The sequence below is a fragment of the Thunnus thynnus genome, chromosome 19 (genome assembly GCF_963924715.1).
Source record: "Thunnus thynnus chromosome 19, fThuThy2.1, whole genome shotgun sequence".
Classification (NCBI taxonomy): domain Eukaryota; kingdom Metazoa; phylum Chordata; class Actinopteri; order Scombriformes; family Scombridae; genus Thunnus; species Thunnus thynnus.
The window spans coordinates 12,225,566-12,240,266 of record NC_089535.1 but is presented as its reverse complement, the minus strand read 5'-3'; the positions used below and the strand labels follow the sequence as shown (position 1 = coordinate 12,240,266).

Genomic DNA, 14,701 nt, shown 5'->3' with positions numbered 1-14,701 from the left:
AGACGAGGACCCTTTTTACACAGCTAACGTGTTGTAGTGAGTTTTGAGAACAGAGGGGAAAGGAAAAGGTTGTAGACCATCATGGTGACAGTGTGACACAGAGGGGTGGTCAGAGTTACAAGGTACAAGCCAGCTGCTACTACATCACAATGAAGCTAACTGAAACCTGCTCACATTCCAGGAGACAGCAGCGGCCTCAAGGAGGAGGAGGAGGAGGAGGCAAGAACCAGTCTCTGCTGATACAACAGCAGTCACCGCCGCATCAGAGGGATCAAACCCAACAACAGTCTCCAAACCAACAGCAGCAGACTTTGACAGAAGTGGGAGATAACAGAAACAATAGCGCTGGCCGGCCGCCTCGCCAGTATCAAGGGGGACATGGGCAGCGCCAAGGAGGACCCCCGCACCACGGATACAGCCAGAACCGGCGCTGGCATCACAATCAGAAAGGTCAGGGGCATGGACAGACAAATCCCACATGCGATAAAGGATTACCCCCAAGAACAACCAAAGACAAAGAGACTGAGAATGTAAAAGTGGGCAACGAGCAGTTCAGACCAACAGAGGAGCCTCAAGACAGCAGTAGAAGTCCCAATGAATCGCCCAAATCCGAGTCAACATTCAACACAACGGCTTTCCCAGATCTGACAGTTAACCCACCAGGAAGTGGTAAGGCGAGCGAGGGCCACTCGAAGCAGCCCAAAATCAGCTTGCTTCAGTCGTCAAAGGAGAGGCTGAGGAGGAGACTAAAGGACAAGGTACCGAAAAGCTGCTTAGAACCTGTCATTCAGTATTAACGCAATCAGGACTAATGTGTATGTGTACTAGTCTTATAATTACTTTCATTATGTTCACACGCATACCGTACATGCTCTGTCTTTAATATACAGACATGCAGAAAAACACTTTTCTCACACTGCCTTGCTTTAGTCACTTATCTACTCAGCGATTTAGCATTCAGATTGACACACTCAGACTGGCAGGGGAGTACATGTTCTCACTAAGGAGGTGACGAAACTAAAGTGGCATTAGCTTAACAGTTTTTGATGTTTTCCACTGTGTGCACTAAACTGGCGAGTCAGCCCGGCTGTGTTGCTGCTCTCAGCCTCCTCTTTCTACACCTACCTCATTACCAGCAGGGGTGGTTTGATTTGACAGCACGGGACTCCCCAGCAGGCAGCAAAGCACAAAACGATAAACATATCCTCAGTGACGCCAGTGAATCGATGAAGCCAGACTAGGAGCCAGTGTTTACTTGATGAGGGAGTACTGAATTAGAGCATATAATATTCTCAGTATTTCTTTTTATTTTGCAACTTATTTAAGCAGCATTTTGTTAATAGTTTAGCAGGTCAGTACAAGGCTTTCACCATAACCCCTCCATAAATATCTAACTACTGAATTCATGTCAGTTTCAATATGTTATCTTTTTAATGTCTTTTTTCTTTTGGACGTGTGGTGAAATTCATACACAGATCACTAAAACCAAAATAAGTAGCTTTTTATGTCACAAGCCACTGACTTGGTTTCATATCATGTCGATGATGTTGCTATTGACATGTTGTGGCTGGATACGCAGTATACAGGAAGCAAAGTGAGTATCATCTGTCATGCAGGTGAATATAATAGCATATAAAGCAGTGTAAGTAAAGAGAGAAACTCAACCACATTTCATCAACAAATTAGACTGGTAGTAGCTTTTTATCTATTTACTGTATACATATATTGTTCTTTGATGGTACTAAAATGTCTCTCATAATACCTGCTGCAATCATCTTTCAACACTATTTTTTTTCTTTAATTGCCCAAACTCATATTGAAATTGGAAATTGTATCATCACCAGTCTCTTACCACTAATGTCCCGCCCCCCTCTCCTTCCTCAGGAGGAGGCACGCGTGCAGGCGTCGGGCTCCGGATCGCAGAACATGGACCGGTTGGTGGATCTCCTCAACAGCATGAGGAGCAACAGCAGCGGCGTGGAGCAGCAGCTGGCCTCTTTCATGGAAGAGGCGCAGTGCTCGGCGCGGTCCGAGGAAACCCTCGCTCAGGTGGTCAGCACAATCTACTCCAAGGCCGTGTCAGACAGGAGCTTCGCCGCCACGGCAGCAAAGCTCTGTGAAAAAATGGCGTTGTTCATGGTGGAGGGGACCAAGTTCAGATCGCTGCTCCTCAACATGCTGCAGGTGAGAGCGCTGGAGAGAATCTTGTTAGCTGCAGGCTTTCCTCATCTCTTTTATTTTCTTATATTTTGTCAGCGTTCAGATAACTCAGACTTCATAACAGTCTCAATAATTCCATGAACCTGCTTTTTATATCAACACTAAGTTCTTTATTGACTAGATGTAATGGATGGATCTGTTACTGTAGCTGCCAAAGTAGTGTAGTTATCTCTCTTGACTGTCTTGGAGTACAGAATTGCTAAGAATATGTTTGAGGCAATTTTGAAATAGTTTTATCCATCAGAGAGCACTTACAAGTTTATTTGTCAAGGGAGGTTGTTGAGAGAGCAAGAGATAAATTCCCATTCATTCTCTCTTGTTTGTGGACTTCAATGGTGTAAGAAAAAAAACAACAGATTATCACACTCATGAGCCAATGGGATTGTTTACAGCATGCATGCACGTGACACAGACCGGCGCAAAATATCTAAACACAGAGCATCAGTTCACCTTCAGCTCATAGTTCTGAGTGACTGATTCATACTCAGAGCAGAGGAGTGTCGCTTATACAGTTCATTACTTCTGTGTTGATTCTGTTAGAAGTATAATATGTAATTAGGAGACCTGCTGGTCCTGAACGTTAGCAGCATGCTAGTTTAGCATTAGCATGAGCCTCAGACAGCTAAACCGCACAGCCGCCAGACAACAACTCAGTGGAATTTTCACAACTTTATGCTTCAGAGTTCATCAACCCGAACGCCACGGTGAGCAGATCGAGGCACGCTGCGACTTTTATCTTCCTCGGAAGGCAGGGAGGTGCGTTTGTTTTACAATCAGGGCAGCCGTTACGGGCCGTCACCAAACACACTCAATCAAAAAAGTAAGAGGCTTCACCCGGTGGTCCAAACATGTACTGCAGGAAATCTACATAACATTTTCTCACAGTTACACTGCACGTCCCTCAGCTTCAGCATTATCAGTTAATATATTTTTAATCGGTTGAATTATTAACAGCAATTAACTGATAATCGATGAGTCACTGACATCCCTTCTTTCCTTATCATCTGTTTTCTCTGTAGCCTACTAGTAGCCCCTATTTGCAACATAACCACGCCTATGTGAAATTTCTTAACCAAAACATGGGTGTGGGTGGATGTGTTTTAAGGCCAGGCGCCACAGTCGAACAGGGACAAAATAAATCTTGTTCTTCTTTTTCACCCCTGATGAGTTTGCATCCCTGTCTAATAAATATCTCTCTTTGTTGCTGTTGGAGACTGTAGGCGGCAATAAGCTGCAGTCTTGATAATGAGCTGACACAGTAGCTTCTCCATGGTCAAAACATGACTGACTCCGCTCCTGTCTGTTCCAGCACCAATGTTTTGAATCTCAGTGGATCTTCAGTTTTTGAATTAGAAAATAGTGTTATCTTCTGTAAAAAAAAAGTTGTGTGCACTTATATATAATTGAATCTAGGTCACATTCTGATGGCTGATATCCAAAACCATGGTGGGGTTTTTGTTTTCAGTTTGTTGGCTCCGTTACAGCTTGATGTGGGTTCTCTCAGTTGACTAATGAAGTCACGATTGGTGCTAAAACTCAAGACGATCGACATAAAAATGATCTGGCAGCAGTTCTGATATTGAATCGTTGAAGTTATTTATCAAGCAACAAGGTCAAACATTATCTGGTTTCTGCTTCTTAACTGTTAGGATTTTGCTGCTTTTCTCTGTTTTATATAATGAAAAAATTAAATAACTTTTTTGGTTTAGACCGTTAAGACGAAACAGTCAATTTGAATGTATCTCGTTGCACTCTGGAAGATTGAGAGTGGCATTTTTCACTCATTTATGACATTTTATAGACTAAAAGGTTCATATATTCATCAAAAAAATGATTCAGATTAATTGATAATGAACCTTTTTGATAAAACTACCTTCCTTTATTTAAATAAAAGTCCATTGCTTTACTTTTTTTTTTTTAGCTCCTCCCTGTGTTGCTTCCACCCAAATATCTGAAGAAATACACAAGTTATTGTTAAGCAGATGCTCTCAAAATGCCCATTTAAATGTCATTTTAAACTGGCAGCGCTTGATAATAGAGTAGATAAAACATACAGTATAGAAAGTACTTTAACAAAATCCTGTCTGTAATTTCAGCAGTTTTCATTCAACCTTAGATTTATATGGTAGAGCACTTTCAGGTGGAAGCAGACTATGTTGTAAATGTCAGTGGGCAAAGTAGCGAATCAAAACACCCAGGGGAGAGAGAGAGAGAGAGAGAGACCTGTCCCCTCCCTTCACCCTCCATCCCTTCGATTCCAGTCTCGCACCCGTGATGAAAACATCCTCTCAGCCGTTATACATTTCACTGCCTCCACCCTCCTTTCCCCTCCTTGTCCCTCATGAGCTCTCTATTCCCGCGCCCCCTCGTCTGATCGCCTCTCCTCACCCAGAACGACACGGGCCAGCGCCTCACTACTTCTCCCTGTACACTTCCCCTTCTCTCTCTCTCTCTCTCTCTCTCTCTCTCTAACCGCTCTCCTCCCTCTCACCCCTCGCTCCGCTCTCCAGAGCCAGACGACTTTGCCGGAGCAGCAAACTGTCTAGGAGTAAGCAAACGAGACGTACACGCTGTCTCACGATGACATTCAAAGTCTAAATGTTAACCCACCCGCCGCCTCGTCATGTCTCCTCCCTTTTCCCTCCCTTCCTTCACTCCTACTCTTGTTTCCTTCTCCTGCAGATGCTCTTTCAAGCTACACTCCTACACTTCTTTTTTTTTTTTTCTCTTCCCTTCTGTTTTTGTGTCTTTTTTTTTTTTTTTTTTCCACTGAAACATCTCTTTCTTCAGATGCTGAGATTTTTATCCCAGAGCCAGCAGTAGCAAATCCTGCCTTAATCCTTTTACCCCCTTTTCTCCGCTTTTTAAAATTTATTCCCCCTTTTCACAGCTGTGTGGTCCCTCCTGTTCTTTGTTGCTCTCTTTCATTCCACTTCCCAGCCAGCACCGACCCCCTTCTTGTCTTTGACATTTTGGTTTTTTGCTTTTAAAACATTTTAAATGTCATAAGTGGTCTCATGAAGGCCTTCATTAATGATGTACTATGTTGCTTCTAGACCCCTGGATCTCAATATGGGGGCAATTAGTGTGTGACCGCTCTGCTTATTAAAAGAGAGGCATCAGGATTTGTTGCTGCTGTGATTAAACATAGCCAGCCCGTTACCTGTGAAGTATGCTGTTCATTTCACAAGGCTTTTTTTTTTTCTCACCTATACTATTGACACTTTCTTCATCACCTTCTTTTCTTACCTAAGCTTGTCTTTTCTGTTCACTTCAGCCATCTTTGTTTGTCGGCTTCACTACGTCTTCCTCTTTTCGCTGATTTGTTTATGTGTCAAACACCGTGGCGATGTCCTTGGTAAAGCGTGTGTGAGAGGTGTGTGCGGTTGTTTTTTTTTTGAGCGTGTACGGTACGTTTGTTTTCGACAGCGTAGGGTTTTTTCCGTTGGATCCCATTCAAAGCTTGATATTCTGTGTACGTCTGCAGCCCGGAGAGTATTTTCAGTCTCACAGGCAGGACTTCAGTGTAGTTGTACGAGTGTGTGAGAATATGAGCCTCTTCCAGTGCACTTGAGTCGGCAGTAACAGGCGGTACACTCCAGAAAAAAATATGAGAAGCAGAGTGCGTTAATAAAGTTTTCGTTTAACCTGCTGTATAACATCTCTACAAGTGCGCATTAAGCATTAACCCATATTAACCCCAACACTTTCACAGCACTGACACGGTTCACTACCCTTCACTTTCAAACTAAATTAACATATTCTCCTCTACCTCTGGCAGATAAAAGAAATCCATGAATATGTTTAATGTGTTTTTCAACTGCTTTTTGGCTTGAAGTACTTCAGGTTGTGAGGTTAATACGCGTGTGCCACCTACAAAAACTCCCATCAGAGAGACGGTAAAGATGTTAATGGTGATTAATGGCTCTGCCAGGAAAGATAGTTTATCACTGCTGATAAATTTATGACACACTTTAATATCCACCTACCTATCTACCGCCTACTTAGAGCTTGTATTACAGATTTACAAAAGCGGGACTGTAGCGTGTCAGTGTATCCCCTAAACTAAATCTGGATCTGACTGTGTATCTTTTTTCTCTCTCCTCCTCCCCACAGAGGGACTTTGCACGTCGTGACGAGCTCCAGCAGTCAGACGTGGAGAGGTGGTTAGGTTTCATCACCTTCCTGTGCGAGGTGTTTGGGACCATGAGGAGCAGCTCCGGGGAACCTTTCAGGGTGCTGGTCTGTCCCATCTACACCTGCCTACGAGAGGTCTGTATCCGGTTCAGCACACAACTGCACCTTTTTTTTTTTCTTTTTTTAAATCAATAAGTATGTCAATAATGAGTCATCCCCTATCCGCATGTTCCAATAAGAAGAAAGCGCCCGGCTGTGTCTGCATATTTCGCCTGTTTCCGATCAATACATGCACAAAGACTTGAGTTTCCTGTTTTTCGGCCAGACCGAGTCTAGACAGCAGACACCACAGTGGGTTTGGTCAGTGGTGCAAACAGTTAGCACATCATGAGTTCCAGGAAAACGCATGACCCCAGGTTCATTTCTCATCAGCTGGTAACACTGTTTTGCGCACACCACCCCTCAGTCACCATGGAAACCATATAGGGTAGCCACACCAGCCCTACCGCGATACAAGAAGTGGTTAACGACAGATGGAATATTGAAAGGGGAAGTGAGCAAGGGGTGGTGGTGGTGGGGGGGGGGGGGTTAGAAAGAGAGAAGAGAAGAGGTGAGAGGAAGTGGAGGAGACTGTGGTCGGGTCGACAGTTACTGCAGCGGAAGTTTACGCACGGCATGGCAGGTAGAGGAGAAGAGCGAAAGGATCGGGGGAGACGACAGAATCCGGGAGTGAAAATTATTTTTAATGTTTGTAGAGGGAGGAGGAAATAATGGCAGGGTTCAGGCACACGCCAGGTAGTTTCACCATCCGCGTCCACACCTCCTCCTGTTTTGGCACTCGACACACACCCTTCGCGTCTGGCTGACAAACGCGACGCAACACTATAATGCCATCAACACCCTGTCTAAGTGTACGCCCAGGGCATTATCTCAGCTTGTTAGGAGACTCTGCAGCATGACCCAGGGTGTGGACACGCAGCGTGATCAGTCAGCAATACACACAAAACACACCTCCGTAGTCCCGCATCAGCAGCGTCGCATTTAGCCTGACGATGCTTCAGGTCAGAACACACCTGTGAACAACTGTCAAAATATTTGTTTAATTATATGTAGGCTATATGTGTGTGCTTTGGTTTGCGAGCCAGTGTTTCCCAGAGTGATTGTTCCTGTTTTTTTTTTTTGTTTTTTTTTAATCCATCTGCTGTTTTGACTTGTTGTAACATGTAGTTGTCGAATTCCAGCTACAAGCTACGCTATAATGTGCGCTCGCCTCTGTGTGTGCTTGCATATGTAAGCGCATGTGCCTGCGCGTTGTAGCGTATGTGTACGCCTGTGCGATTCGATTAAGTACAACTGAGGTGTTTTAGGAAGTGTGTTGAGTAATGAGTGGTGATTTCATCTATTCAAGACTGACAGGCTGTTGATAATATACACGTTTTCTAGTGGTTTTTAAAATGCCGCAATCCACATATACAATACGTTAGATAATCTTCAAGTGAGTCTGCACTGAAGCGCACTTTCAAATGGAATTTCACATATCCCCTTACACACCATGATCACTTGCCAGAAGTGTTATATCATTTGATTTTTTTTTTTTTTTAGCAACTTTGGGGCAGCACATTGAGCTGTAAACACAAAACTGACATATTCTCAGCTTTTAAGTTTAGCAAATGTGTAAGCAAACAACTGCCTGTTTATACATCCACCAGATGTGGAGCAACATCAGCATTCATTTGGAGTTGTGTTTCTGGTCACCTGGCGAATGTAAATCTAACATTCACTCTACCATTAGTTCTGTTTTGCTCTCCACCATCTCCTGAGTAAAATATCAGGCTCTTTAGCAGCTAAAATGCTCTGCTATGTTCAGCAGCTAGTTGCCAACTCTGTCAGCTGTTAAGTGCCGGGCAGGTAGTGTGCAGTTGGTTTATTAGCTTTTTTAGGGCTGAAAACTGCTGCCCGATGTGTCTGGAAACGATGCTGATGAGAGCGGTTAGACTGAACCAAGACAGTTAAATCAGAGGCTGTAAAACTGAAATAATGAGCTGAAAGATGCTAAAATGCTTCATGGAGCTGAGGGGAACTGCAGAGTTTATAGTGATACTTTTTTCACATTATAAGCAGTCATTTGAGCCATTGTTTATTAGAGCTGCAATAATTAATCAACAAAATTTAAAAATGTATAATTGGATTCATAGTTTTGAGTATTTTTTTAAGAAAAAAATGTTAATTCTCTGGTTCCAGCTTCTTAAGTTTGAATATTTTCTGGTTTCTTTAGTCTGTTATAGTAAACTGAATATCTAAAACAAGACATTTGAGGTTACACATTTGGCTTTGTGAAATGGTGATTAACATTTCTTACTATTTTTTGACATTTTATAGACCAGCTAATAGATTAATTGAGAAAAATAATCATTAGTTGCAGCTCTAACGCTTATATAACACTGCAAACTTTTTCTGTTGAATGTAGTCTCAGTGTGCATTTGTCAGAAGGAAGACAGAAGTCTTCCTTTCTTTTGTTTGTCTGTTAGGCTTGCTACTGTTTCAGCATGTTACTGTGGTTACATCGGTTGTTAAAAAACTTTGTGGTAAGCGTTTAAATTTAGAACAGCCGCTGAGCCAAAAGACATGTGCACTAAAAGGTTTTTATACACCTACTCTCTGGCAAAGCAGAAATTAATATTTCAATTATATTTAAATAAATATTTAAAGCGCTGCCTTTAGTAAGTTGCTCATGCAAAAATGAAAAAAACTGGATTCTTATTAAGATATTATTTACCTTAAAAAAAAAAGACAAAGGAACTAATAAAAAAACATGGCTTTCTTATGCAGGAACAGAACATGACAGTCCTGAAATTCAGGACAGGTGGCAGGACGCTTGAATTCGCAGATAAACCCATCTTTTATTAAAGCAAATGACCTGCATGTGGCCCACAGAGGCTTTCATCAGGATATTGGTTTGCAGTTGCAGACTGCAGAAAGCATGCATACACTGTGTCTGGTGGTGACATCATTAGCTATTTATATTGTGCCTTGGTATCCCTCCTCGAAATTCAGCACGAGCCCTCATAGTCGACTCCATGACAGTAATTATGCACATGTATGTTTGCTTTAAAAAATCTGTATCTTGAGTATTTTGAGCATCAATCGGTTGTAGGCGTTGAAGTCTCAGAACTGTTGTTAATCTTTTTTACTTTTTAATTGTTTTCAGGCCTTTTTTTTCTTAAGCAGTTAGAAAAGCACTAATGCTGGTCTCAGACCTCAGGAATTTTTGGCTGATTTATCTCCAATTCACCCCTCCCAGCAATCGGAGGAGAAATCTGGTCTGGGACCTGGGTCAATACCGATGTTCAGCCCAGATTATCTGGTAATGTGAGGGGGTTTTTAAGGATCCAATCTTAAACCTCCAGAACTGCTCACAGACTCACCGGGGCCGCCTCGAGTTAAAGTCTGGATTATTACGTCACTACTTTCCGAGCAGGACTACAATAGCTAATGAGAGAGACAAGTCTACAGGGAGAAAGAAATGTTAACAAGCTAACGTTAGTCCCGGAGCAGCTGACGGTGTTGCCGAGCAACAGTAAACATCCTAGCCCTGGAGGCCAACGTTAGCTAGCATACTACTGTTGACAGATATCAAAACTGACAGAATCTCACCTCCGGTTCTCGCTTAAGAACAGACAACTCGTGTTTGGATGAAAAAAATGGTTGAGGAGACGCAGCCAGACTCATTTAGCCTTCTGCTTTAGTTTTTTCTCACCTCAAAGCATTACTCAAGTTGTTGCACCATGTCAGTCTCCATTTTGTTTACATCTGCTCCCCCATGAGATCACACGAGATCATGTGAGGCGGTGCGTTGCTCCCTCTGACACGATAATCTTAATAATATCCTGTAGCGTGCGATGTGCTACTATTTTGCAGTGTGTGCATGTTTGAGGTTAGAGAGAAGAACATTTGTGAACTTCCTCCTTATGTACGTGATGCAGCCCAATTTCAAAATCAGTTAGGATTTAAAAACTCCTGCAGTCTGAGTCCGGCTTTATGGAAAGTGCTGGTCCAACGCTAGACCTGCTGTTGCTATGCAACTATTGGAAACCCAGTTGAAGTTGAAGTAGTCATAATTCTAACTTTGAGCGCTCCCGTGTGTCATTAGTATACAGATGAAACATGTTTTCCTCTCAGTATCGGTCTATCCTTTCTCTTCTTTTTTTTTTTTTTTTTTTTTTTTTTTTAAAGTCAGCAGTGTGATGACAGGTTTCAACATTTACAAATAGACATGCGTTTGATCAAAAAAACGTCAAACCGAGAGACAGTAAAAGCCTCAGCAGAAAATGTACATGAATAAGGATGTTTTTCTAGTCGAGCTCATTCAAACACTGAAGGTGTTGTTGTCATGTTGAATGCATTTCTTTCATTCAGCGCTACAAGAGAATCACAGCTGTCCTAGTTTTTGTTGCTTTTTATGTTCCTGATCAAATGTCTTTTTGAATGAATAAACTGTAAATGGAAATCACACAAACCCAAGGTTTCCCAGTGAAGCTAGCTTTGTTACTTCATGATGTAACTGACAGGCGATAAGGCTGAATGTTGTCAGCTTCTGCAGGAAAAAAAACTGTATGTGTTAAACAGTCTCACAGAGACCTTTTTATTCTGGAAAAAGCTCCTTTTCTACTAGAAAACGAAGGTAAAACGGAGCAATGGAATGTATGTTATGGTGTAGGAGCGATAGAGGAGAGCAGATAGAGAGTAAAAAAAAAAGCTATTGCAAAGGATAGAACTGATGATCAGTATAGATTAGACCATTTTAAACGTATTGAGCAAAACTTCACCCTCGCCTCCCCAGAGAACTCATTATGAGCTAATCCTACTTGTCGCATAGTTCTCCCTCTCTGGGAGCGACGAGACTCCAGTTCCCACATCAAACGGCTACACTGTCACCACACCCGTTTAAGCATACTGAGGAGCTGACGTCTGCACTACCGCCGGGCCTGAATGATAGGTGGAATACCATCAAGCTTACAGTGTGGAAACAAGAGGCCAGCTCGCAGAGAAGGTGGATCGTAGCATCAGATAGTGATTTTTTTTTTGTTCCTTTTTTCCATAGATTCAGCCATCATTTCCATGACAGTGTTCTCTCTTAAAGGAGAGGTTCACAGTATTTCAAGTCTGTCCTAAAACAATAGTCAGGTGCTCGTATGAACATTGAAAGTGTTTTTTTCTTGCTGTAATCATTCCTCCTGTTCATACTGACCATTAGATGTGCTTTCACATAATCCACAGTCCTCTTTTGAGCAAAAATTGTATTTAAAAGTTTATCTTGAGACACTGTGCGGCTCCAGCTGTCTGAGTTAGTCAAATAAAGCGGATATCTTTCAAGTTAATCTTTTGGTTAAAAAAAATTCCCTCTTTGAGTCATGACGGACGGTGTTTTCCTGCAGTGGAAAGATCATACAAAAAGGGAATTAAGCACTAAAAAAGACTTTGAAAGATGTCAACTCGATTTGATTAATTCGGACAACTGGAGCTTCATATCATCTAAACTTTCTTTTTCACAATACATTTTTTGCACAAGAGGACTGTGGATTTTGTTCCCCATCGGTTTACATTGAAAGTACATTATAAAGGGATTTCTAAATGGCGAGTATGAACAGGAGGAAAGACTGCAGCAAGAAAAACGTGTCAATGTTTGTTTGGGCACCTGAATATTGTTTTAGGACAAACTTGAAAAAAAAATTGTGAACCTGACCTATAAAGCCATGGACGCAGTCAGACTTTGGTCGGCTTGTATGTAACTGCCAACTGAAAATGCAAAAACATTATCCTCGCTATTATTCAGTTTGATCCTGTTGATGTTATTCACATTACAATCACATATCCTGCTCCCAAACACACTGGTTTCCTGCGCGTTCAATACATGATCTCACTTATTTTTTTCCATAAGTAAATCCCTGTATCCTGTATTTATGTCTTACTTTGCTCATACTGCAGCAGGTCTACCCCTTCCAAGGCTTAATTAGACATCACTTCACTTCCCCTCCCACCTTCCTGTTACTTCCTTTCCAACCTCCCTCCCTTAATCAAACACTTTAGAAACAGACTTGTAAGGAGTAAAACAGCGTTCGAGCTAGAAGAGGAGTATTCAGCAACCTTACGGCCTATTTGATCTGACACTAGACGCTCATATTCTAGCGTGTTGGGTTACCTCCCTTTTGTCGCCATCCCTCCCTGCATTGTTTCAAAGTGCCAGTTGTATGCCCATCTGTCCATGGGGCCAGCTCGGGGGAAAAGCCAGCCAGCATGTTTACCAGCTCCGCTGTTTGTTTTTGGCTACGCTGTGTGTACAGTATGTGGATATACAGTGTGCATAAAGCGAGCCTTGATGTGTGATGGTTAGTAAGCTTGCCAGGATGAAAGCCTGCTCTGTTGTCCTCCAAGATTTAAAATGTTAATAGAGAAAATATTTACAATTGGGATTAGGTCTTTTTCTTCTCTCCTTCTCTTGTGAACTGATTAACACACACAAATACTAATCTCCTCATGTGGCCCACATATAAAATATACATTATGTATGTTTGTTCACTCTGCTGCACTTCTTGATGTTGCTACAGTTAGATTTCTCCTGTTTTTAGTTTATTTTGTGCAGCTCTAAAATCTGTAACGCTTCATTTTATTTCCTGGAAAGTTTCTGTGTAATTTGCTGGTGTATAATGTTTAATTTTTAGGACATTTTACAGAAAAAAGTGGTGTAATTTGGTACAAATTATATGAGAAAACAGAAGAAGCTGTTAATTTGCCAAAATCCTAAATAAATTAGACTAATTAAAGGCATACTATGCAGGAATTGTTGGTTGGTGTTTGTAAACACACAACATTTCAAAGTCGGCCCCTCCTCCATCACCTAAAAAGCGAGAGAGAGAAAGAGAGCGCAGCGGTGGTCAGGCGAGTTAGAGAGTGAATGAAGAGAGCGAGCGGTGCTGTCCAGAAAGAAGCCATGAATCAGAGTAATAAAACGTTATTTTCTGATTGTTTGACAGCGGTTACTTTCTAAAGTACAAATAAATACGCCCACTCTCTGCTCTGCGTGTGTGTGTGTGTCAGTCAAACACACACCAACAGCAGAGGAGCAGCACACAGCAGAGAGAGGGAGACGGAGAAGCAGGGAAACACTGAATCAGATAGAAACACAGCGATGTAATCTGGTCGCTACGCTATGACTCCCAACCTCACACCCTGCGTGCTGTTATTGGTCGGATGCTACACACCCACTGCCCCAAAGGTCGACGCCCAGAAGCGTCCCGAACACAACAAAATAATAAGAAAATAAGAAATTACAGGCAGAGGGCGGGGTCTCTGCAGATAAATACACCAGTGATGATTGAGAGGGATTACTTTTGCATGAGTCTATACATTGTTTTTTTAAGTAAAATCCTGCGTAGTATACCTTTAAACTTACAGAACTGACTCAGTTCTCAGTGTGTAGTTGTGTGTGAAACTAAATATTAGTATTTCAGTTTCTTAAAAACTCTCATGAGCACATTTCTCCTTTACTACCAAATCACATAAAAATGAAGAATTTCTGGAAACATTTTGGAAAATTACTCGAATCCAAATGTAAACAGTCTAAACCAACAATTCCCCCATGTTTTCTTCTAATTTGTACCAAATTGCACCAAAATGTTTGCAAAACATCGAAAAATTCCAGGAAATCGGTACAAAATCAAGGGACCTGTAAAATAAAGTGTTTCACAACATTCATACATTGTCTGCTCTCGTCCCTTGTAGCTGTTAGAGTCCACAGATGTCAAGGAGGATGCAGTCCTCTGCTGTTCTATGGAGGTACGGACCACACACACACACACACACACACACACACACAAACATGCAGAATACTTGTGTCTTTGATTGAACCTACAGGCTGATTTTGAAATCTGTGCAAAATTAAATACAGAAAAAACATCTGAACAAATGTAATAAACAAATACTAACATCATACTTATTGAATCTCATAAAGCCCATGTTTTGTTTTTATCTGTTTTATCTCCAGTATGTACAAAAGCAAATGTGTTTTATAAGCATCTCAAACACACATCTTTGTTATTATAAAGCAGCAATGTTTGTGTTCTGACCATCTCTGCTCTGCCAGTCTCTCCTGAGGGTTGTGAATAATAAAGTAGCGCAGGTGAAGTAGAATTATAGATTAAATCTGATTCATATTGTATGAGAGCAGAAAGCGCTCACAAAGTCTGAGGGTGAAAATAAGGCCGAGAGGTTCAAGAACTGAAAGAGCAAAGACAGGTGAGCTCTGTTCGGCAAACAGTTCCCAGATGCTCACAAACACAGCCTTCCA

At 41.8% G+C, this 14,701-nt stretch overlaps 1 protein-coding gene and 1 long non-coding RNA gene across 4 annotated transcripts in view; one reads left to right on the top strand and one right to left on the bottom strand.

The window, feature by feature from the left end:
- LOC137170474 (uncharacterized) overlaps positions 1-14,701 on the bottom strand; it is a 95,965-nt gene that overhangs the window by 21,732 nt on the left and 59,532 nt on the right. The gene's annotated exons all lie outside the window — the stretch shown is intronic.
- The window catches only part of ctif (CBP80/20-dependent translation initiation factor), a 59,013-nt gene that overhangs the window by 41,020 nt on the left and 3,292 nt on the right, over positions 1-14,701 (top strand). For all 3 annotated transcript variants that reach the window (XM_067573890.1, XM_067573889.1, XM_067573891.1), the window contains 4 exons: positions 182-758; positions 1,885-2,184; positions 6,337-6,492; positions 14,137-14,190. In XM_067573890.1, the coding sequence (XP_067429991.1) occupies positions 182-758; positions 1,885-2,184; positions 6,337-6,492; positions 14,137-14,190 (1,087 nt within the window). The remainder of the gene's footprint in view (positions 1-181; positions 759-1,884; positions 2,185-6,336; positions 6,493-14,136; positions 14,191-14,701) is intronic.